We start from the raw sequence: 27,515 nt of genomic DNA on the forward strand, positions 1-27,515 counted from the left end.
TTCCATTAAAGATAGGGTTTGGAACCTATTCCACCACGCTGTTCCAATGCGGGTTGGTGGAATGCACATGCGGCAGAACTTCGATGAAATTAGAAACAAAAGAACAAAATAGATTTTAATTGAAACTTTTTTTTTAAAATAAATTTTTGAAGTTGCATTTTTGAAAAATTTTGAAAAAAACTAAAAACGTGATGACTCAAAAATGGTTCAGTTTTGGATTATGCATATGGGGGTTAGAATTATTGCAAATAGTCACCCCTATCACCTCCTAATGGATATACGTCGAGTTACCAATAACCCTGTATATATATATATATATATATATATATATATATAGTGGTGCTATGCTTTTCTTTTTCGGTTGTGTTTTTTTGTAGATTAACTAGTATATACTTTTTTCTTATTGGTCCCGTTGTGTGCCGGTTGAACGGTCAGTGAGTCAGTGTAACAAAATGCGCAAAGAATATAACATCTTTGTTCCTAAGGTTTGATATTTTAAATCCATACGAATTGATGAAAACAATAAATTAAGAAAAGCTTAAAACAATACTGATTATAATAAAAAATAAGAGGGGAAAGTCGCTTGAAGGGGGCGTAAGTAGCGGTTTCTCCTTACGTGAAGATTTCTGCTATTTCAATAACTTCATTTCAAAATGAAAACCATGTCATGTCAAAATCAAAATATGCTTTATTCAAGTAGGCATCAATTATATTAAGTGAAGCTACCAGTGGTTCGGAATGCAGATTCTACCGAGAAAATCCGGCAAAAAATCAGTACTTTTTTTTTCAATATCTAAAAGTACAAAGTCATTTCAATTGACTACTATATGTATGTAATATACCTTGCTTAGAAGTCATCACGTATTAGCTCTATATGTTTTCTATTTTGTATCGAATAATATGCCTTCTTTACCAATGCATTTTTTTACAAACGATTTAATAATAAAAATGTGAATTTATGAAACGGCAGATACAAATATCTGTGAAATTTTATTATAAAATCGCATACCTCGCCGCAAGAAGGATTTATTTTCATAATCACGATGAATGACAAATGTAGATTTATTAAAAATACCCAAAGAAATAAAGATGGATCATCCTTGAACATACATTCAATGCCAATATTCATATCTATCGTCAAACTCCTAGTCACTTAGAGCAGCTCGTAAAAATATATCGCTCTCATTCGAGCTAGGAATTCAGTGGATATTACCTTAGAATTCGTAAACCCCACACGGAATTCAAACAAAGGTGAGAGAGATAACAGATTAAAAATGTACGAGTGTGAAACCGTGTTCACACAGGCGATCCCTCATTAGTAACTGACAGCTTGTCCCCAGCACGACGTAGCGCTATATCAATGGATGTTTAACCCTGCCATTGTGCAGCCGTCTGTTACACCGTGTCTTATTTAAAAAAAAAAACAATTTTACTGTATTAATATTTGCATATTATATTGTTACTTATGTTGTAGCTAGACTGTGTAAGCTTTACTATGAAAAAAAATGATAAGTAGATTAAACATTTTTTTTTATAGTTTATAAAGACAGAGCAACAACACAAATTAAAGCTGATATCTCGGGCCATTTGGATTGGCGCTTTAAGAAGTATTAACCATTCCTTACATCCAAATACTACCAATATGGCAAAAAAATTGATGGGACATATGTATTTGCTGGATCGTAAAAAAATCCAAACTCAGACATAATTATACAAAGTAGTTCAGTAGCCTTACATATAACATAATTGGAGTGTCTGATAACAATATTGAAATTAGTGCTTTTCATTAAATGCCGTATTTTTAATATATGTCCATACGATACATTGACCAATTAAAATCAAAATAAACTTTATTCAAGTAGGCTTTTACAAGCACTTTTGAATCGTCATTTTACAATTAAGTGAAGCTACCACCTGTTCGGAAAGTAGATTCTACCGAGAAGAACCGGCAAGAAACTCAGTAGTTAATCTTTTTTAACATTTAAAAAATACAAAGTCATGACAGTTAAATACAATTATTTGAATTAATATATCCTGCTTGGAAGTCAACAGGTATTAACTCCACGGTTTTTTATCATCTATAAAATCTATAGAAAAAGCATAGCGACTAGATAGATTTTGACGCGACTATCACTTGTAGCTGAAGTATTAAGGAGTAAATCCGTTGTCACGTCGTGTACTTCGCATCAACGACTTAATATCACAAAAGCTGCCTAATACCGAATTATTTTATAGTAAAATTTCCGAATTGAACAATAACTTTTTTGTTTAATTCAAACGTGAAATTACGGGTACAGCTTCAGCACAGCAGTTGTTAATAAGTCTAAGGCGAGTTAATATTTATATTTAAAAATATATGTATTAGTAATTTCTCCTCTGCTGAGTGCTCATTAAATTCTCACAAGATTTACTTTAATTATCTAACTTGATAAGTTCTGATAAATTGTAAGTGGATTTTGTGGTAAAGTTATGACAACGTATTTTTATTAAAATACTTAATTTATTATTACTGAGTATTAAGTCGTTTCATTAATTTTATATTACTACGGTCCTTGGCCGTCGTTTTCTTATGTTGAAATTATTTATATCCAAATTATGTATAAACGTATAAAATAAATAACAATTTCAACTTAAATCAAGTTTAAATATCATACATTATTCAATTTTTTTTTACAAACCCAATCGAATAGTCATTATACTACACTTCTATTTACACGGATTTTTTATTATAATATTTTGTTGTATAATCTTAATAATGAATTTCGTGGCATAATGAGTGAAATTAACAATATCAGATATTGAAAAATTATCTAAATGGCAAACCATCATACGAGCTATCTAACGTACTGGAGTGTACAACTGCCCTTATTAATTTATTGGTCATTTTCCGTGTTTTATATCCCTATTAGACGCACAAGGTAATAAACTATTGTTACCAGAGTTATAATGAATAACAATGAATGAACATAAGATAAAGTCGCAGGCGTAAACTAGCTTATATTATAAATCAAAAACAACTATATTCTAAAAGAGTATCACACCAGAGCTCTCGTTTTAATACATAATTTTTTTGATGGGAAATTAAATTATTAAATTATGTTTATTTTTATAAGGTAACGGTGTCACACGTGGCCGACAAGCGTAAGCCAGTCGCGCACCGAGATAATTTGATTACGTATGCATTAAGTGCATTTCCATTCCCCTGTGGGGCGCATATCTGAGATCTCTTTCGGATCGGACGATGTGACTTAACGACTTCGAATCGCAATGCACTCAGCCTCGACACGATCAAAACTTGTCACTATAATAAAAATAAATGCCCTATCAGTGACACAGATTGTTTTACAAGGAATTGTTGAAATGGAATAATATTTACTACAGGCAGTGCTTTTCCAAGGTCTTTGGAAGGAAGTTCTATTGAAGAGTAAACTGGTATAGATCATCCCTCTCTTTTTATTTGATTTTGTCTCTTTCTATTGTATACGGTTTCATTTAACATTTAACTTATTTGTTGGTATTATTTTATTTCAGACGAGAGACACACAGTTTTGTTATTGTCATTTAGTGTTGTAAAACTCATTCATCATTTATTTCACCTCTACATGGTATACTGAGAGAAAAATTAAATGTAACACATTCACAACATAGTAGAGAACACTGATCATTTTAAAGGTATGTAATGTGATGTATCTAGACACGCGGTAGCGTCAGCCAAGTTCAGGTAACAGAACTGGCGAGTAGCACCCTGTGTTATTTTACACGAACCATTTGGAGCCACTTTTGACGCCTTAAAGAACTAGCCAAGTCAGATCTTAGTCTACAATACATTATTCTAAGTTATAAGGAGAAATGTTATATTATGTAGTATTAAATGAATTTCAGGAAGGATAATGGAACTTGGCAGCCATTTAGATCTCACTTCTTTTATCATTGAAGTCAACAATCAAAGTATATTTCATAATACTGAACTTGGTTCTCATTTTACATTTATGTTTTTGATGGGATTGTAAATAAACACATTTTTTCTCAATACATTACAAACCCTGGCTGAACTCTACGAGATAGAACAAAATGATGTACTACAGAATATTTTATATTGAATATCTTATACAGGTCTATACAAAATTCGCGATTGTATATATCTATCTCTTACCCATAATGACCATTTTAATTATTTACTTTTTACGATAAATTGTTCGTATTTAAATATATCTTCAAGAATATATTCACTTTATTGGTGAGAAATTTCAATCACGTAAAAAATTATTGCATTTAAATTATAAGCGAAATGTGTATATATATTTCGTAGTACTCAATTCTTACTTCTCAAGGAAGTCAGTTGTGGTAAGCATGGCATTATCAGCATTAAGTAATTTATCTTTTGACAAATGAAAAAGTTTAAATTCCAATTCCATTTAATAGTCGTTTAGCCCATTCCTTATAGTTCATAATGTATTCCACATTCAGTTAACAATCTCCACCGACTTTGCTTAAAACCTCTTTGAAAATCGAATAAATTGTTTTTTTTTTTTTTTAATATTAAAGAATATTTAGAACTGTTATCATAAGTCAAGTTAAATTTTATTCAATCCATTCTAAAATACAGATCACGATGAATACTGACACTTATGTAGTTCTAATTATGTGTATCAAGAACAAGTTGAATATATTTTTTAAATTTGTTTTTATTAATACCAGTATTCAGATCATATGGTGTAGGACTATGTAATAGTAATTTGTAAGTATAATATCTTGTGCCATTTAACAGTATTCACGTTTCAAGTTTTTAAAATAAACAATAAACAACAGTATTTAAAAAGCAGCATATAGCTACGGTCAGATGAAATGTTCATAAGTAGCTCAAAATTGTGAACAAAGAGAAAACAATCCTAAGCCATGTTTTCCAGTTACAAATTAGAAAAAAAATCATTACATAAAGAAAAGAATACTTTATTTTATGTAAAATAAATTACTGATCAATAAATTAGACCAGTAACTTCCACTTTATATCTGTTGTATAAGTTATGTATTATTAATATATATTTTATTTATTGTCTCTATACAAACAGACTCACAATCTTTTCGATATTAATATAAAAATAGATAGCTATTTAAAACCGGATATCATATTTGATAAATGTTCCCCGCTTACAAAGACAGACGCCCCTTTCCCCACCATTATGGCAGGTAAGCATGCAACGATATCATTTTAGTTTCGGGTCGCTTATTTTAAAATATCGTTTAAAATATATTGCATGATTTTTTATCTGTTAATTTGTCACATTATTACTGGTATATGACATGAAATCGTATAATATGTAATGAAACAATTCTTATGCACCTACTTTTAAGATTAAATATATTTAATATAACATTTTGCCTGCAGATATACTTTTTATGTGTTTTTAATTTTTTGTACTTGAAATAATAGTTTATAATTTTTATACATATGTAATGTATGTAATTTGCCTTGTATATATTTAACGAGTTTATTCAATTTTAACCCCTGCATATGTGTCTTTAAATTAAGCAACTGTCCCGATTCTTTAGTTAGGTTTTCCTGTGTTATTGTTTGTTTCCAGTTTATCTGAAGATTGCTAAAACAAAAATGATAATAAATACATTGTAAGACGAATAAAACAAATTATTAATTTTTAAGTTTCTTACATGAGCTCGTTAAAGAAAATATAAAAAAAAAATCTAAATCGAATTTTCTATTGCATGTTATTAAACAAAATAAGTTCCTTAGAAAAACAAGATTTTAAATTAATGTTTATAAAGTTCAATAATTATACAATACTAACAGATATTTACATGTTTGTCTACACGTACATAGGAAAGATGGCTATTAATAAATTTTCATTTTGTAAAGCCTTAAAATGTTACAAGTTATTATTAATATCCCGATTTCACTGCGTTATTCATCGTCTACAGTTTTCATCGTCATTGAAACAACGTGTGGAAATCATGCCTCGGACCGATGACAACACGTTTGTAGTATTCCTGAAATACGTCGAACATTTCATAATAAATCAAACTATAAATTTAATATTAAAAATACTATGAACAATTACAAATTATTTCTAGACTATTAGTTAGTGTTATCAAGATTATATGATTAACAATTAATCTCAAAACACGCCTCCTCTCCCATTAAGGAGGGGGTTTGGAACATATTCCACCACGCTGTTCCAATGCGCGTTGGTGGTATGCACATGTGGCAGAATTTCAATGAAATTAGATACATGCAGGTTTCCTCACGATGTTTTCCTTCACCGCCGAGCACGAGATGAATTATAAACACAATTAAAGCACATACATATATGTATATGGTGGTGCTTGCCTGGGTTTGAACCCGAAATCATCGATTAATATGCACGCGTTCTAATCACTGGGCTCAACTAATTAGTATCATTGATTTCCGGCTTAAAGAGTGAATGAGTCAAATACTATAGGCACGGGACATAAGATTTTAGTTACCAAGTTTGGTGGCACATTGTTAACATAATAATTGCTTCAAATTTCATTTGGGAGCCAATGTATATATGCATGATACGGTTACCATCAGGTATCACACGATTATCAAAAATGTAATAAAAAAAATCTGTTAAATACATATAATATACAAAAAAAAAATTATTGAAATAGATGCAAAAATATTTACTTTCATACAGTATTCAATTGGAAATCTGAAATGATTTTTAATGTAATAAAAAATATTATATTTTAAATGTAATAATAAGATCAAAAATTTCGTGTACCGCAGTAATTAAGGCCTCGTTTGATAATTTGTAGTGATCTTGAAAGATAGCGTGACGGTAGCTCGCTTGTAACGATACATTAACTCATCGTCCATTTTTATTTCCAGCTTAATACCCGTAAATGAAAATAAGCAAGTCGAATTTCATGTTTCGTATCACGTAAGCTTGAGAAACGATAAAGTTTTAACGTCGTCATTACTACAAATGTATTAATTTATATCTCATTGCAATCTTATATCTATATAATTCAGAGATTAAATGAATTCGATTAATTTTCAAATTATTGTTATTTTGCATGATTCATCAGACAATAAAAATGCAATTTTGTATTTATGAAACTTTTCAACTTTAAAACCAACGTCAGTGACTATGAGTGTAAATTATCTGGCGTATGTTTTCAAAGAAACTGTCTAACGAAAATACCCAAGCAATTCTTCCTCCATTCAAGAGTATCAATAAATACTTGCAGAATGATATCATTGTCCAACGAACCTCGTATAGGCTATCTCAAGGGTGGTCTGGGAAATAATCTCAAATACTTAATCTCAGTTGCGTGAATTTAGCCCTGACGAAACTCAACGTATCTTAACGTAAGTGTGTTGAAAATCCATGCAGATATAATAAATAATGCATGTAATAAATAAATTTAAATATTTGTCCAATATTGTACAACATCACATTCATTACTTTGATCCCAATGTAAGTAACTAAAGCACTTGTGTTATGTTGTCTTAAATTTTCGCAATTACACATTGAAATAAAACTAGCTATAACGGATTTGAATCGCGTATATTAATTATTTTTAACATCCCGACGTTTCGAGCACTTTACAGCGTTCGTGGTCACGGGTAGACTGACACAGTCTACCCGTAAAAAATAATTATTAATAAAATTATTAGTAAAATAAAAAAATATTATTAAAATGATTAATATACGCGATTCAAATCCGCTATAGCTAGTTTTATTTCACTTGTGTTATGGAAAATCAGAAGTAACGATAGTACCACAAACACCCAGACCCAAGACAATATAAAACTAATTACATTTTTCTAATTCGACTCAGTCGGGATCAGAGCTCGGGAAATCGGAATCGCGTACCCATGAAAACTGGTTACACACTAGACGACTACGGAGGTCGTATATACGTATTACATTATTTTTAAATCGTTTAAACTAAAGTAGCACATAACAAAAAAAGGAAAATCGTATGACAAATATAGGGGATTGTGGTTCTATATTGTTTGGTCTTTGGCCTATTTATACATATTATATTCAACAATAACTGACTCTCAAGTCAAGTCATATATTCCAGTCAATTCCATTTGTGAATTTAAATTATTTACGCTATTATAGGAAGTCTGAACGGTCACAGATAGATCAATGCGATTCAGTAAATCAGAAGCTTGATATAAACCGTTGTTTGCATAAGAAGATTGTTGACATCCTTTGTGTGACGTCTTCCATAGTTCTGAATAATACAATATAATATTTTGAAGCAATGAAATACACTTGAAACATACAATTTGATTCGCTTTGAGAAACATATATGATTCTGTTATTTATAGGGATAAGATTGCTCAATGGACGGAATACTTAATCTAAAATTCAGTCGGCTTCACAAATGTCTTTTGATTTTATGATATAAGTTATATTTGTAAATAAATTCTTAGTCAAAGTAATATTGGCAAATTTGAAACGGGACGCTATGTACATTTCGATTTTCATACGTCTTAATAGAATAAAGCGCTTAGAAATAAGTGTGGCCACCTGTTGACCACTGAGTAAATACACTGGTGAGGAAGTATGACGGGTGGTTAGGGTCACCACACACGCACACCAACATGATACTAATTTTGGCTAGAATCGGTGTCTATATGCTAAAATGATCTAAGCCTACAGGTATATAACAGAAAAAAGGAACATTAAAAGGTGGTTTTTTAAATAATTTATAGTAAAATAAAAGTAAAAAAATAAATGAATGTGTATGGAATGAAACAAATAAAAAAATTTATGCTGTTAATAAATTGAATAGCTGATTAATTTTTCGATATTATCATAAAAATGTAATATAATGTATATAAATAAAAAAAATAGTTTGAGCGTCAATATTACGTAAAGAATTAAAACACATGAGCAATCCAATGTTTCTAGGCGTTGGGGACTACTCACCATACTTCATTTTTCTGTTGGCTTGCTTAATAATAATAATAATAAAGAAAAAAATCGATGAAAGTTGGTTCCAGAGAGTTGGGCAGAAATGTCTTAAAAATCGTGCTGTAGTGGATTTTTTGACATCTAGAGGGTGCGGATGAAACTTGGAATATTGACAAGATAACCGAAGACGAAATTCAGCAGCTGGAATTCGGAATCAAAAGCATAACATCATAAAAAAATTAAAATCAAATTCTGTATTTTTGTACTGCCATCCCATCAGATTTTGATAGTGAGGATAAATATATACATATATGTTCACACACTTATGCACTGAAATATATTATTGACTAGATGGCTAAAAAGAAATCGTGACAGAGGTCAGCAGAACATGAGCTACGCCAACATAATAAGGCGAGGTTATACTTTATTAAGCACCTTCAATAGACAGTCAACAAAAGACACAACAGCCAGTAGACAGACAGTAACAGCCTGTAAATTACCCACTGCTGGGCTAATGCCTCCTATTCCATTAAGGAGGGGGTTTGGAACATATTCCACCATGCTGTACCAATGCGGGTTGGTGGAATGCACAACAACAACAACAACAACAGCCTGTAAATTCCCACTGCTGGGCTAAAGGCCTCCTCTCCCTTTGAGGAGAAGGTTTGGAACATATTCCACCACGCTGTTCCAATGCGGGTTGGTGGAATACACATGTGGCAGAATTTCTATGAAATTTGTCACATGCAGGTTTCCTCACGATGTTTTCCTTCACCGCTGAGCACGAGATGAATTATAAAGACAAATTAAGCACATGAATCAGCGGTGCTTGCCTGAGTTTGAACCCGCAATCATCGGTTAAGATGCACACATTCTAACCACTGGGCCATCTCGACTCCTATAAATGGAATGCACATGTGGCAGAATTTCAATGAAATTAGACACAGCCATCTCGGCTCAACTAATTAGTATTATTGATTTCCGGCTTAAAGAGTGAATGAACCAATACTATAAACACATCTGGACATAAGATTTCAGTTACCAATTTTGGTGACTCATTGATAATATAAGAAATTGCTTAAAATTTCATTTGGGAGCCAATGTATATATGCATGATACGGTACCATCAGGTATCACACGATTATCAAAAATGTAATAAAAAAATCTGTTAAATACATATAATATACAAAGAAAAAAAATATTATTGAAATAGATGCAAAAATATATTTACTTTCATACAGTATTCATTTGGAAATCTGAAATGATTTTTAATGTAATAAAAAATATTATTTTTTTAAATGTAATAATAAGACCAAAAATTTCATGTACCTCAGTAATTAAGGCCTCGTTTGATAATTTGTAGTGATCTTGAAAGTTAGCGTGACGGTAGCTCGCTTGTAACGATACATTAACTCATCGTTCATTTTTATTTCCAGCTTAATACTCGTAAATGAAAATAAGTAAGTCGAATTTCATGTTTCGTATCACGTAAGCTTGAGAAACGATAAAGTTTTAACGTCGTCATCACTACAAATGTATTTTATATCTCATTGCAATCTTATATCTTTATAATTCAGAGATTAAATGAATTCGATTAATTTTCAAATTATTGTTATTTTGCATGATTCATCAGACAATAAAAATGCAATTTTGTATTTATGAAACTTTTCAACTTTAAAACCAACGTCAGTGACTATGAGTGTAAATTATCTGGCGTATGTTTTCAAAGAAACTGTCTAACGAAAATACCCAAGCAGTTCTTCCTCCATTCAAGAGTATCATAAATACTTGCAGAATGATATCATTGTCCAACGAACCTCGTATAGGCTATCTCAAGGGTGGTCTGGGAAATAATCTCAAATACTTAATCTCAGTTGCGTGAATTTAGCCCTGACGAAACTCAACGTATCTTAACGTAAGTGTGTTGAAAATCCATGCAGATATAATAAATAATGCATGTAATAAATAAATTTAAATATTTGTCCAATATTGTACAACATCACATTCATTACTTTGATCCCAATGTAAGTAACTAAAGCACTTGTGTTATGTTGTCTTAAATTTTCGCAATTACACATTGAAATAAAACTAGCTATAACGGATTTGAATCGCGTATATTAATTATTTTTAACATCCCGACGTTTCGAGCACTTTACAGCGTTCGTGGTCACGTGACACAGTCTACCCGTAAAAAATAATTATTAATAAAATTATTAGTAAAATAAAAAAATATTATTAAAATTATTAATATACGCGATTCAAATCCGCTATAGCTAGTTTTATTTCACTTGTGTTATGGAAAATCAGAAGTAACGATAGTACCACAAACACCCAGACCCAAGACAATATAAAACTAATTACATTTTTCTAATTCGACTCAGTCGGGATCAGAGCTCGGGAAATCGGAATCGCGTACCCATGAAAACTGGTTACACACTAGACGACTACGGAGGTCGTATATACGTATTACATTATTTTTAAATCGTTTAAACTAAAGTAGCACATAACAAAAAAAGGAAAATCGTATGACAAATATAGGGGATTGTGGTTCTATATTGTTTGGTCTTTGGCCTATTTATACATATTATATTCAACAATAACTGACTCTCAAGTCAAGTCATATATTCCAGTCAATTCCATTTGTGAATTTAAATTATTTACGCTATTATAGGAAGTCTGAACGGTCACAGATAGATCAATGCGATTCAGTAAATCAGAAGCTTGATATAAACCGTTGTTTGCATAAGAAGATTGTTGACATCCTTTGTGTGACGTCTTCCATAGTTCTGAATAATACAATATAATATTTTGAAGCAATGAAATACACTTGAAACATACAATTTGATTCGCTTTGAGAAACATATATGATTCTGTTATTTATAGGGATAAGATTGCTCAATGGACGGAATACTTAATCTAAAATTCAGTCGGCTTCACAAATGTCTTTTGATTTTATGATATAAGTTATATTTGTAAATAAATTCTTAGTCAAAGTAATATTGGCAAATTTGAAACGGGACGCTATGTACATTTCGATTTTCATACGTCTTAATAGAATAAAGCGCTTAGAAATAAGTGTGGCCACCTGTTGACCACTGAGTAAATACACTGGTGAGGAAGTATGACGGGTGGTTAGGGTCACCACACACGCACACCAACATGATACTAATTTTGGCTAGAATCGGTGTCTATATGCTAAAATGATCTAAGCCTACAGGTATATAACAGAAAAAAGGAACATTAAAAGGTGGTTTTTTAAATAATTTATAGTAAAATAAAAGTAAAAAAATAAATGAATGTGTATGGAATGAAACAAATAAAAAAATTTATGCTGTTAATAAATTGAATAGCTGATTAATTTTTCGATATTATCATAAAAATGTAATATAATGTATATAAATAAAAAAAATAGTTTGAGCGTCAATATTACGTAAAGAATTAAAACACATGAGCAATCCAATGTTTCTAGGCGTTGGGGACTACTCACCATACTTCATTTTTCTGTTGGCTTGCTTAATAATAATAATAATAAAGAAAAAAATCGATGAAAGTTGGTTCCAGAGAGTTGGGCAGAAATGTCTTAAAAATCGTGCTGTAGTGGATTTTTTGACATCTAGAGGGTGCGGATGAAACTTGGAATATTGACAAGATAACCGAAGACGAAATTCAGCAGCTGGAATTCGGAATCAAAAGCATAACATCATAAAAAAATTAAAATCAAATTCTGTATTTTTGTACTGCCATCCCATCAGATTTTGATAGTGAGGATAAATATATACATATATGTTCACACACTTATGCACTGAAATATATTATTGACTAGATGGCTAAAAAGAAATCGTGACAGAGGTCAGCAGAACATGAGCTACGCCAACATAATAAGGCGAGGTTATACTTTATTAAGCACCTTCAATAGACAGTCAACAAAAGACCTGATACAAAAACTTTAATAAAGGAAAAGATTCTTATACAATTTTTCCTTACGTCATATCAAATAAGTTCTCTGCTCAAATATAACAAAGAGGGATAGAATTGCAATAGTACTTGAAGTTCAAATTTGCATTCGATTCCAGTTTCCAAACACAATACCTTAGAGCCGCGCGGCGATTGTTTGTCCGCGCTTATTTCCTCTTATGTACTTTGTCTTTTAGCTTACGAAAATCTTAATATTATTTGTTTTACTAGCTGTTCCTGAAATTGATTGTATTACAAAATCATTTGAATAATATTTGTATACCACATTTATTTAGAATAGAAGAATATAACTAAATTATTAATCAGTATCCTAAAAATAAAGGTACATGTTTTAACCCCTATTTCACCCCATTAGGGATTGAAATTCTAAAGTTCCTTCCTTTGTGTGTTTATAAGATATTTTGTAAAAAACTATTTCTTAAATTATGCTCGTATAATTTAAATTTGCGAGATATACTATAGGGTTTTCTTGGCTGACACCGACTCCAAATATAACAATAATTGTAACTACATTATATAATCGTAAAACAACTTTTAAGGTAGCCTGTTAGTTAGATTTAAAATGAAGTTCTACGTTTCACCCGCACCAGCTCGATGTCCGAAAATCCACAACAACGCGATTTCTTAGACATTTTTTGCCTCGCACAACCACTTTGTGGAACCAGCTTTCGCCGGCGGTTTTTCCAAACCGATACGACATGGGAACCTTCAAGAAAAGAGCCTACTCCTTTCTCAAAGTCCGGCAACGCACCTGCAAGCCCCCTGGTGTTGCAAATGTCCATGGGCGGTGGTAGTCACATTCCATCAGGTGAGCCTCCTGCTAGTTTGCCACCTATTCCATAAAAAAAAAAAATACCTTCACATTTTGAAATCGGTGAGGGCAATTAGACTCTAAATGACTGATATACATGTTGTATAATATCAACGGACAAATTTAATTATATTCGTTTGCTGTATATTTGAACACAACGAATTCCCGTTGGCTTCATTCAACTAACAAATGTTTTTGAGAGATTCATCCAAACTATATCCGTATATAGTTGATCTATATACCGTTAAAGGTGCTTTCAGATGAAACTATTTTAGGTAATCCATGTATATACTATGCATGATATATCTAAACTATTATTTTCAAGCTGGAGAATTTGTTTGTTTGATACTAGTCTGATTTAAATAAAATATTTTATTGTTAGATACATAGATCATTTTATAGATGATAAAAAGCGTGGAGTTAATACCTGTTGACTTTCAAGCAGGATATATTAATTTAAATAATTGTATTAACTAACATGACTTTGTATTTTTTAAATGTTGAAAAAGAGTAACTTCTGGGTTTCTTGCCGGTCTTCTCGGTAGAATCTACTTTCCGAATCAAATTGTAAAATGACAATTCAAAAGTGCTTTTAAAAGCCTACCTGAATAAAGATTGTTTTGATTTTATGATTTTGATTTATCGAGACAATATGTCTATATTTAAGGTTGTCACAATTTTTTTGTAATCAAAATTGGTATAAGCTTACATTTTATTAATGAAGGTGTTTTATAAATATAATATTAACTTATTTAATAACATAATCATAAAATTGTCCTTTTCATTATTATATTGCAATAAACGTGTTAGGTAGTGGTGGTCCAAGTCTTAACATCGCTCATCTGAATCACGTCAGAATGTTGGGCTTGAGGGTACATCTCAAAAACGGGATCGCCTATTCCATGGACCACGACTTGGACCAACGTACCCAGTCAAAGGGCGTGAATCGCGGTCGCCTATATGGTTCAAATCCATCAAGAGGCCATTCAAAATAACTATATTTAATATTTTTTATTGACACTGAATAGGGAGTTTTATATGTATAAAGAAAATTTACATGCATTATGAATACACCCTTAGCTCGACACTAAATCGACTAAAATAGATGCTTTCAGTTCAAAACTTTGAATACAAAAATAGATCTCAACTTCAATAAAATGGAGAATAAATTTTCGTAACTAAACAGTTAATAGTTGAAATATATCAAAATGTTCGAGAATATTCGGTCTGTTCTGTAGTTTATCGCTGAAAATAAATTTGATCAAACAAAGCAATCTGAACAATTTGTTTTATTTAATTTCAAATTGGAAATAATTGGAGTATTTATCGCTTTTATTGGAATATGGTTTTATTTACATTTCTGTTCGTTTTTTGTAACAAGTTGTCGGCGCTTTATTTATTTTTAATAAAAAAATGAATGGAATTTGATTGAATTTTTTAAAGTTTCATATTACCTTATTACGTCACGGTTATTGAGTTACTACAAATAATTATTTTCATGCCAACGATTTCCATGAACTGGTTTTTAGACATTATAATGTATAACAATTTTAAAAAGATTTGAGCCTAGAGATTGTTTATCTAATCAGAGTATCGCGCTATACAAGAATCGAGATAGGCAATTGGGTAGAACGCGTCATAACTGGTGATTGCCGGTAAAAATATAAGACACCACTGAATTTCCATACGCTGTAAATCTTTCATGAAATTTTGCCTCATACTTATGAACCAAGTCGCATTGGAATAGCGTAGACGAACAAGCTTGCTTCGCAAAAGGATAGGCTTAGAACAGCTGTTACTTTATTACAAAAGAACTTAAGCAAACAAAAATTGTCTTAATGTGAGTGACAGCTACGATTGCCTTCATTATATTTTATGTTATATTACTTTAATTGGGTGCATGTACAGTAAGAGTAAGAAAATCTTCGTCAGTTTTCAAATACATTCTTTTATCAAGTCTTAAACTCTTAGTACTTTTTGAATCTGAACATTAAATAATTACGAAGCCATATGTCATTCTCGATCGGTAAATCAGATTATCGGTTATACTGAGCTCACGAAAACAAATCTAAGGTGTCGAACCTTTTCTTACCCCGACTGTACTTAGTTTCAAACTGTTTGAGATTTTTTTTTTTTCGACGTGATGTATAAATAATCAAATATTAGATTTATTTTGCCAATTCTTCATACCAGACCATAGTCGTCATCCAATCGTAAAAAGGCGATCAATATAGAGTATAAACATTCAACAAAATTTAGTATTTCTACTCGAGTTTTGTTATATTGAAATCGTAACAACAACAGCCTGTTAATTCCTACTGCTGGGCTAAAGGCCTCCTCTCTCTTTGAGGAGAAGGTTTGGAACATATTCCACCACGCTGTTCCAATGCGGGTTGGTAGAATACACATGTAGCAGAATTTCTATGAAATTTGTCACTTGCAGGTTTCCTCACGATGTTTTCCTTCACCGCTGAGCACGAGATGAATTATAAAGACAAATAAAGTACATGAATCAGCGGTGCTTGCCTGGGCTTTAACCCGCAATAATCGGTTAAGATGAACGCGTTATAACCACTGGGCCATCTTGACTCTTTTGGAATCGTAATAAGTATTAAAAAAAATTGTGATTGAATTATTATCATTGGGTGCACTCTGGTAAAAAAAAATAAGTTTCCACTTTATTAGAATTATTATTTAGTTGAATGAATGTATTTAAGTATAATCTGGTAAGTAGTTATTTATTTATAACTAATAACATATAATAATTAAGCGATTCCTGATGCTCGGAGGTGATCGGGTGAATATCTGGTAATCCCTATATTTTGCATTTTCCTAAACATAAATCTATTATATTTTTATTTTTCTGCAACCATTTTAACCAAATGGAATATAAGGGTAGCGTCAGAATAACCCAATAACTCTTCATCAGCCTGGGGTCCGTTTACCGAATCAAGGACCTCTGAATCTTCTTTTTTTTTAGTAAGTGAACTTGCAAATGGGCTACTTAATGGGCTACATCATGGCATACATACATATCTATAGAGCCTATTAAATTTTTAACCACTTCTTGCATAAGCAATGCGCCGCCTTGGAAACTAAGGTGTCGTATATGTAAGTATGTATACTTACATATACTAAACCAAAAAGGCAGTATTATTTGCAATATATTGTATATTTGTGGTAGGAGCTTCTGCATCTCCATCTGATAATACATAAAAGGGTATAGCAAATGACCTTGGAATCAATTAAAATAAAACAATGATACAAGATTTAACGACCTCCTTGGTCGAGTGGTGTGTACACCGGTTTTCATGGGTACGCCACTCCGAGGTCCCGGGTTCGATTCCCGGCCGAGTCAATGTAGATTATCATTAGTTTTCTATGTTGTCTTGGGTCTGGGTGTTTGTGGTGCCGTCGTTACTTCTGATTTTCCATAACACAAGTGCTTTAGCTACTTACATTGGGATCAGAGTAATGTATGTGAAGTTGTCTCATATTTATTTATTTATTATTATTATCTATATATTATTTATCATTATTATCTAAGGTATACATTATGTACATATATTTGTTTTTGACGAAATGAAACAATAACTAGTAGTTCAATTGTTTATTTTCAGTACATTCAAAGCAATGTCAAGTGCCTTTAACCTACACTTAAAAATAATATATACATCATAGATGAATTAACAGATCGTTTGTTTATTTGTGTCTAGACATTGTTTTTGTAAATAATATATTATATCATCGATATGGATAATGTTTTATATGAAATTGATTATAGAAATGTTGAGGCCAAGCAGTAAATATCAGTGGTACAGTCCTTAGCCGTGCTCGAATAACGCTTTCTGTTATAAACGTTTTAATAGTTTTGCATCAATAAAATTTATATTTAAAACGAAATTAATACATTCGTTTTAATAATAATTCCATTTCAAAAGAATATGTCGATGTATTTGGGTTTGTCTAAATTGTTTATAACTTACATAATTTAAAATATTTGATTACAAGTTTTGGTAATATCAAATCATCATAATCAGATACAGTATAAACCAATTTGCAAACAATTACTAAAAATTATGACATTATAAAAATAAATATTACAATACAGTGTACAGCATATGTCTTATACGTAGTATACAAAACACATCCATCCAGAATACCATATAAATTGTATGATCTTACAAAAATATATCAAAATCAAGGATGCAAGTCGACGAACTTTGAAATAAAGGATTACACTCTTAGGCATCAATATCAAATTAAAAAGTTAATACCTTGTTATTTTGATCGTAGAAAATCCTTTATTATGAATTATGTTTCAAACGAAGTCTAGCTTTTAAATATTTGTTTGATCAAACGTCATAACAGAAAGCTTTATGTTAAATTAACTTACAGTAAATACCTAAATCTAGCGTAAAAACATCGGTGAGTCAACACCCTACACAGTCAACCATCCTTCACTGACAAAAATATAACTTTTTTATTTTTCTACAAAATTGTCTTTAGAATTAGTTTCCTATCTAAAAATTTCGATATGAGAAATTTTAAATATATTACCACGAAAATAATTTTGTATTACACTCTTAATCGTTTAAGGTACAAACAAATAATTTAAGACAACTACGTTCTTTTAAATTTCTCATTTCAAAATCATTACTTAACTACGTATTAACCTCGCGATATTGTCGGCATATTTTACAACTAACCTCACTGACTTATTCAAATCACTTGCAAGCACACATTTTTATCTAGAAATATCTAGAAAAGCGTTCTTAATTTAAAAGGTCTTCATCAAAATGTGCTCGGCAAGCGGTCCCGCTATATTCGGTATCACATCATTATTTTTGACGGTTTTTTGCTTTCTATGCATTGTACACTTTTTTTGTTTGAGTCCAATTTCTGATTTGTTGTGAGTTGTTTTTATTTGCGTTGATATTGATAGATTGCGTTTTTTAATCGCACACGTTTTATGATCGCAAGTGTTACTGTCAACTATCACACTATCATCAGCGTCTCGTTTATCACTGTTAATTATTTCGTCACTTTTAACTATTTCTTCGTCCTTCGCTATTGTATCTGTTTCTGTGTTACCAGCTCCTGCTGCTAGTTGAGAATGATCGAAGCACGTTGTTGATTTCTGTACAAAAAGTAAATTTGTTTGATTTGATTTACGAAAAACTTCCTTTATATGAGAAGTCAATAAAACTAATTTTCCCACTTTGAATGACAATTTAACCATCTTAATTATCAACTGAAAGGTGTAGTGTGATCTTCAAGTAGCGTTGAGTGGTTCAGCTCACCGTTGGGTTCACGGCCTTCGAGTAGACCAGAGCACGTCCCTCCAGCTCGAGGCGGAGGCGCCAGTCTCGTAGATATGTGTGCGCAGCCGCCGCACTCGGCCAACCACGCCGCCATGTATGCCATCTAACCATATAAACATATGTATGTAGCATTGTAGTGTGCATCGCATATATATAAAGCTAAGTTAATACATGAAAAAAAAAGAAACAGGTAATTTATTTCTGATCTATGTTTATGTACAATAGACCAATTTTTTTACGAGTTCGATATTTGATAAAATCATAATTATACGAGATCATCGGAAACCACATATTGTTATTAACGTTAATTTGATTTTGATTGCTACGCATTGTACGACGTGAATAACAAAACTAATTGAAAATCTATAAAAGCCCATCAATGCTTGCTGTAAATCGAACCAATATTTATTCTAGGATGTCCTCGTATAATATTACAAATACAGCCCTGCGCCGCACCAGATATCAATATTACTATAATTGTAAATTAATATGCTTTTCAGCGTAGTCTATGTTGATGTAATATCAAAAGTTGTATAGTTTTATTATTTGTCTCAATTTTCAAAGTTAATGATCATTATAAAAAAATAAGCATAAAAAAGAAAATAACTAAGTTCATGATTTTTAATAATGAAATTTGAATCTGTGGTGCATTTTAAATAAAGAATTTGACAAGCAAATATTAGTTTCCATTTAAAGAATATCAAGGCATCGTATTGGTCGAAAGAATCTATATCGACTTCCAATTATAAAAAATAATAGTCTCCTATCGAATATCAAAGCGCCCAAATCAATCAAAAATTTTAAAAATAAATTATAACAATAAATACAATTATATTAATGTCCGTTGAAATCCTAATAAGGATTATAATATATCATAGGCCTGTATAACAATGGTTTAATATTACTTTACTATTTAGTTGTAATGAGTAGTAACATTAGTAAATTTTGACAGAAAAACAAAGTCTTCATTAAAATTGTGTATAAGTAATTTCGTGATCGGCGTACCATCCCCCATGTACCAAAATACATTGACTATGAAAACAACGTGATGGAATTACCTTCAAATCTCCTCCTCAAAATGACAGAATATATAAAGCTTTAGTATAATTGATTTTTTTACTTTAACTTTGACTACAGTGTTAGTTTAGTTAGTTGGTTTGTCTATATGCATAAGTAAGTTGTATAACAATGAAACTAGAAATAAAATACAAACAAGAAAGATCTACGAAGGCTAAATATATTAAAATTGCAATACCGTTCTATTGTTCCAAAGATATAACTTACCTAGTTAATAGTTGTAATGTCCTAGACTTCTGACCTAGGCTCCTATACATGAGAGCCGTGGATCTAAACGAGATCAAATCCCCTCTGATTGGTTTCTCCATGTTCCGATTTCGAAAGCTGAGTCTTGTTGCTTCGAGAAAATATTTGGCGGCAGCTCCAGGTAAGCCTGAGAACGTTTTAAATAAATAGAAATTTAATCTTTCATTATTTAAAAGGTTTCTGTGAATATTTGATTCCGATCTTCTGAGGTTCCCGAAGAAACTGATACAGTAAGTTTGATTGGTATTTAATATTTGCTATTAAGATTCAAATGGAATGAGTTCGGATAAAACTATGCGCAAGTTACACTTCCTTCAAATATACAATATTATTAATGTAAATGAATCTAACGTAACGAAAAAGTACAAAAGTATCAAGGAAATGTAAAATCCTGTAAAGATATAACTTCTAGGGTATCCCAAAGGATAAATCCACCAAGCCTTTCCAATCTATATACAGTACGTGCACGACCACAAGACGGACTATAATCCATAATATAACATACTATAATCTATAATAAAATTATGAATACAAATTAAGCATATGAAATTTTAGAGGTGCTAGTTCCGCCTTACACCCACAATCTCCAAATCTTCTCGATGAAGGAAACCTCAGCAATACAATATTATTCAGGCAATTATGTTACGCTATTGCGAAGCTTGTAACTCAATTAATAATTATTATTTAATTATTGTCTTAGGTTACGATAATTTCAATCGAATAATTTTCGATTTTGATATCGTTTTTGAATTATTTTTGATTATCATATGTATTATATTATAACCACTATTATTTAGCATTTTATTTTAATTAATTGTAAGCTCATAATATCTACAGCCAAGTAGCATTTGTGTTTGGTAATTAGTTAAAGTGGGAAGTGGTGACCAATTTTAAATTATATTTGCAATAAATTTTATAGGAGAACACAACATACTTCACCAGATAACTAAGGTTAGGTCTTTAAGCATTTATATTCCTTATCAAACTAATATATTTAGATTAAACTATAATGGAAGTTATAATAATTAAATAATCTGTACAGATGAATACAAATAGTATCTAATTTTACTTAATTCAGGATTTTTATATGTTAGGATCGAAATATAAACAGTATTATGTAATGTGAATCAGGTTCGATATAAAAAATAGGCGAAAGGTAAAGGCGAAAGTAGTATTGCTCTCGTAAATGAATAACTAAAATCAAATTACGAAGGATTTCACTTAGCGTGACTCTCAAGCCAGCCTCCTTTGAAATGAATATCATAAATAATTACAGTTTTATCAATAATAATATTACAATTGCTAAAACATTGTTTAGATCTTACCTAAGAATTATACAAAAGATATTATTCAATTTATTTATATTATCTGACTTCAATTTCTAGAACTTAATTTTATATTGAAATTAAATTTGAAATTGAATATAAGTCTAAATAAGTTATGTACAAGTAATTGTTTTATTTTTCAACCCTAAATGTTGCTAACTTTAAAGCACATAAATGATACTCTAATAGATGTATGTATAGTATGATGTCCAAACAAACCTAGATCTCCTGTATCTTACGAAGACTGATAGACCAAGAAAGACAACAGGCGCAAAAATATGCATGCATGAAACCACAAATGCAGAAATATCAAATTGTCAAAATATGTCAAATAACAGAAACATTGAAGGCACATTACATCTTTGAAATCTCCACGGATGTAGTTAAAGAACAGAGGTATCATGGCAAACCCGTTGAATGAAGTTGCTTTCGACATATATTATGTATTGAATAACAGACAATTTAACTATGCAATGTGATGGTGACAAAATTATTATTATAAATTTAATGTTCGTACTAACAAAAATAAGTCTAAATAATAATAATATAAATGATTTTAGATCTCATACATAGAAAGAGACAGAAATATAGAAAAAGAAAGGGAAAAAAGCTGTTAGTTCACTCTATCGCAAGCCAAGCAAAAAAACTTATTTCCGAAAAGTAAAAACAATTATTGTAGCTAAACTCTAGCTAAGTATTAGTATAAAAGCAAATTAAAAACAACAAATTATAATATACCTTTCGTCCTCAACCAGTTTCCATAGAGCACGTAATGCTCCCAATTATTCGGCTCCAATTCCAACAACCTCGTCAAAATTTTCGGTTTCTCAGATTCCGGTTTCAGAGATAAAAGTTCCACGTGCGCTTGAACGAACCGCGGCTGGAGGACTATACATCGTTCCAGCATTTTTATTGCTTGAATGATACGACCGTTTTTTCTGAGGACAATCGTTTGATATTCAGCTATATTCGGTAATATATAGACTATAATTAAACAACTAATATATTTGAGCAAAATCAATTCGTAGCATGTCGTGATATACCATTGTAATTTGAGTACACAAATATCACATTTCAGAACCATCTACGTTTACATTAATCTATATTTTTTTAAACAATTAAATAGTGATTATGAATGCTTAATGTTCATTCAGAAATTCTAAATTCAAATTTCCATACACATTTTTTTTACACGCGTTATTAATTGTGGTTCCAAAATGTTTTATCATTATTATCGTCAGATAGGAGCTTGTAACGATTGCGTAATAATTATGCATCAAATTTGCGTTTTTGGTCGCATTTATTATTAATATATTAAAATAAATTATAATTTAATTAAAATATGTCATAATAAAACTGCACAAATGACCGCTACAATAATACTGTTTCCTTTTGCGGTTACATTTTATTCTGTTTTAATGAGGAAATGACGAGTTAAATAAATGTATAATTATTTCATTGCCACAATGAATAATTATAGGTATTTCGAAAACTCATTGTCAATAAACATAATTTGACGATTATATATTTAATTTAAAATAATTACCTATAACGAATTGTTTCACGTTTATTTATTTTTACCTAAAATGAGCTCAATAGATTCTACAGTGCATTATATTTCAATTTTTTAATTACATATAAAATGTAATTTCATTAATAATTTTATTTCAAAGTTTGATATCCGACTAGATATGACAACACTCTCTTATAAACGCGTGCATTAAATATAGATTGTTTGAAAAAAATATTAATCAAACCATGAATATATTTAATGATACCCGTAAAATTAAATTTATGGTAGGATATCACGCGGTAATGACCACTTACCATCAGATGGCCCTTTTGCTGTCTGCATATAAAAAAAACAAATGACGTATCCTCCAATTTCCACAACTCATGTTCCACAATTATGGAATTATGTAGACGCTTTCTTAACCTACATTTAGCAGATATACTGTTTTCTAACTTGTTTCTAAATTCTTTACTTACTTGTACAACTTTCCAAGGTTATAATGCGCGTTTACATGGTGCCTGTTGTATTTTATAGCTTTCAAGAAGTGCTGTTCAGCGCTGTCAGCGCTGATAAGAGTGCCGATGTTATTGTGAGCGCTGGCGTATGTCGGCCATAACCTTCAAAATACGTCACAAATACAAAAGTGCTCTAACATCGAAATAAACTCAATATTAAATTTGATTAATATGCCTGATATACTATATTGAAATTTCATTAGTCGTATATAAGAAGTTTTTCCCGCACATATTTTGAGAATAATTATACAATTTATTACACTTAAAACAATGTCCATTTAACATAGATCTATAATGACATTTACAGGATATAACTCAAATGAATATTTTTGAAGCTAAAACATTTCCCGCACTTTCATATCGGTTTGTATTTTAAGACATCCTGTAATATAATTAGTTTTAGTAGTGCACCCATGCGAAGCCGGGGCGGATCACTAGTGTTTTATAATATCATTTCTTTTCATGAGCAGGGATTGATGATAATTTTGATTATATGAATTACAATTATTTAGTATATAGTAATTAATCAAATATTTTCATAGTCAATTTAGTTGGATGTTTGGTTTAAATTAATCCCTCAATGTGTTAACTATTCGTAGACATAACTCGCTGGGACAATATTCCCAAAACAAGCAACAAGACAATCAAACACATATTATTAGCTGCCAAGGAACAACATTGAACAAAAGTTTGCAATATCGCGACAGCTGAACTAACACCTATACGCCCTCGAGTTACGGCAAGCGCTTTGTACCTCAAAGCTTCTTTGTAATGTTTGATAGCGTTGTCTTGCTGTTCGGTCTCGCGGAGAAAGTTTCCGAAGTTGTAGTGCAGTTTGGCGTTTTGAGGTAAACTCACTAAATCCGCTCTGAAACAAAACACATTTGGGCGGTGATTCATCGTATGCGCCGACCGTAATGCGAGTGACTTAGTCGCTGTCACGGGTTTTATGAATTTTGTCGAAATGGTAATAATATTGTACTGTCTGACGATAAAAATATAATAATATTGTCATCGCTTTAAAAACTATTTTAAGAATAAAAATAGCAAATATCTGTCAAATATTAAAATTTAGATATTATCGAAGTTTCGAGGTTTTTAATTTGGCTTCTACTTTTGATAGGGCAACATTTATATTTAAGAGTATGAACAGTGATAACCTTATTTGTCATATTATTAAAGTTATATATACCTCAATTAAATCAAAACTTACTTAAATAGTATCTGTAAAAATATTATAAGTTTTCTGAAGATCTCAGTTTTTTACAGACTTTATATAACAATCTTATTAATCGAAAACTAACCTTAATAATGTCGCTCGATCACGCCAGTCAGCATTTCTCCTGTGCGTTCTAGCAACTCCACTGGCAGCCAGAACTGCAAGTCCAACTACTAAGACTGCTTTGGTTCCAGGCTTGGAGTACCACATCAACTGAACTCCATATGCAGTTATTATCACGCTCCCCACACTAAAATATTTACTTCATGAAAATATTACTATGGTAATAAAGTAAATAAAGTTTTTAATACCTACATTTTTTTAAATCTCAAAGTTATATAACAATATTTATATCGTATACGACATTTTGGAATTAAAAAGGTTTAAATTAATAATTATTTCATCTATGTAAAATATTCTTCGAAACCAATATTTACTAATTCTATTAGATTGTTAGCAAAAAAATTATGTGCTAAATTTTTATCAATCGGTTGTGTGGAGTTGATTTAAAATTCAGTTATAAAATGTAACTCACCCATACTAACTGATAAAATAATGCAACAGCTATACCGAAGCATATTAAGGGCAGTTTATACGAGATAAAAATCTAATAAGAATTAAAAGCATACCTCGGTATGTACAAAACTCGTTCAGCGATGACAAATCCAACGGTGACAAGTAGATTGCTGGCTGGCACGAAGGGTACCACCAGCAGTAGCAAACCGATCACAGCGGGCGTGTGCCTCTGTACCTACATAAACATTCCTTATTGAAAATAAACTTTGCAAAAAACAAATAATAAAACCTCTTTCAATATTTATCCCTTATATTATATATTCTTAAAAATAATTTTAGATTTTTATATTCCATACAATTTGCTTTAATAGTTTTGTAGTTATTGCACTATACACAGTGAATTAAGTCATGTTTTCGTATAATAAAAAAACTCTTCCACTTTACGAAATATATCGATAAAAATATCGAATGGTGTCGATAACAATATCGACAATATTCGATATATTTATCTAAATTTAAATCAATCACCAACCGACCAATAATATCGCGTCAAATCAATTTCAAAGTTGTTTAATTTGCTTTATTATTCTTGAAGTACGAATAGGCAATAGATGCTTGGACCTTAAAAATATTTTTAGGTAAGTGTTTAGTTAATAACATATTGTCTCTTTCTGTTATCATTGATTTAACACACGAAAGAAGAAGACAATGTTTTTTCTATCAAATTAACTTCTAAATAACTTTTATATCAATACAGAGTGCAATTAAACGAAGTATTTGTCATTTCCAAATATACAAGACTCATAGGTTTATAAAAAGCAATTAATATGGATAGAAGTATAAAATAAATATCTAGCAATTAATTTGAGCAATCTTTCCAACGTTGAGTCGAAATAGCTATGTATAATACGTCACAATGATAAAAGACCGATTTTCGATATAATCTAAAGCAATTTAACATTTAATTTACTTTGTATATGTTATAAAATATTCATAAATGTCACACAGAAATTACTTATCAATATAGAATCAAAGAGATCACACATCAATCATGAATCGTTATTAATGTTAGCAAATACGTAAGATAAATTACACGGCGGCTTTATTTCAATCAAAATCATTTTCATATAGGTATTTTCATTTGAACCAATAAATATTTGTACAATATACGAATTTCCATTAATACCTGATACGTAATCTACTTTTTTTTGTAAAGTTTATGGTCCTTCTTTATTTTTTGGCTATATTATGGAATACTATGTATAATGTCATACAATTTTAATTTTAAATCAAATTTTTTATGATACATTAAGAGTGAGAAATAATCATAATAATAGTTAAAATATTAGCTATGTATCGTTTAATATAAAATGTAATCTTCCGATAGAGACTTCATCAATGTGAAGGATTGGATCTAATTCTACGCCGTTACGATGTTAGTGTATACACTTTACACATGGCAGATTTAAATTTGATCCATGTAGATTTACTGATTTTTTTTGCTACAAAATGAGATAAATTACACAAATTAATCCAAGTTTTAAACTAGAATTTTAGTTAATACTAAGAGACCAGTGTCCCACAAATTATTGAAATGAAATATTTAAAAGTCAGTCATCATTTAACTTTGAGCAAAGAATGTTTGATGTATAGACCTTGAAAGAGATAGTGCTCATAACATGTTACATATCAATTGCATTAGTGAAATTAATATTGCCCATTTGGAATGTTTGTCAGAAATTAACACTTTTATGGTAATTAGAGAATTCAGCATTTAAATAAATATATGTAACATTAAATTAACGAATACAATTATTATCATTTGTAATATTGTAAAGGATACGATTTGTGATTTAATTGAAATGACTTTTTCACATTTAACATTATTAACCAAATTGGTTACGACTCTGTACAGGCTTACTTCCTCCTCATTAATTAATCTACCGCCAAATATCAGTAATCTGTACGCTTAGTGGGTTTGAAATTGAAGGGTTTAAATGGGACTGAACCAGTGTAATTACTTGTAGATAGGGGCTTAGATTCCATAGTTGGAAGAGTTATGACATTGTAAGGTCCTTC

General features: G+C 30.7%; 1 protein-coding gene across 1 annotated transcript in view; it reads right to left on the reverse strand.

The window, feature by feature from the left end:
* Positions 1-17,307: 17,307 nt before the first annotated feature.
* The window catches only part of LOC124544390 (protein O-mannosyl-transferase TMTC1-like), a 131,506-nt gene continuing 121,298 nt past the window's right edge, over positions 17,308-27,515 (reverse strand). The window contains exons 7-14 of the mRNA XM_047122918.1: positions 25,550-25,671; positions 25,006-25,170; positions 24,456-24,569; positions 23,663-23,803; positions 22,412-22,611; positions 20,310-20,475; positions 19,005-19,128; positions 17,308-18,841 (exon numbers count right to left, since the gene is read on the reverse strand). Of these exons, the coding sequence (XP_046978874.1) occupies positions 18,482-18,841; positions 19,005-19,128; positions 20,310-20,475; positions 22,412-22,611; positions 23,663-23,803; positions 24,456-24,569; positions 25,006-25,170; positions 25,550-25,671 (1,392 nt within the window). The 3' untranslated portion in view covers positions 17,308-18,481. The remainder of the gene's footprint in view (positions 18,842-19,004; positions 19,129-20,309; positions 20,476-22,411; positions 22,612-23,662; positions 23,804-24,455; positions 24,570-25,005; positions 25,171-25,549; positions 25,672-27,515) is intronic.

The sequence above is a fragment of the Vanessa cardui genome, chromosome 4, assembly GCF_905220365.1.
Source record: "Vanessa cardui chromosome 4, ilVanCard2.1, whole genome shotgun sequence".
NCBI lineage: Eukaryota > Metazoa > Arthropoda > Insecta > Lepidoptera > Nymphalidae > Vanessa > Vanessa cardui.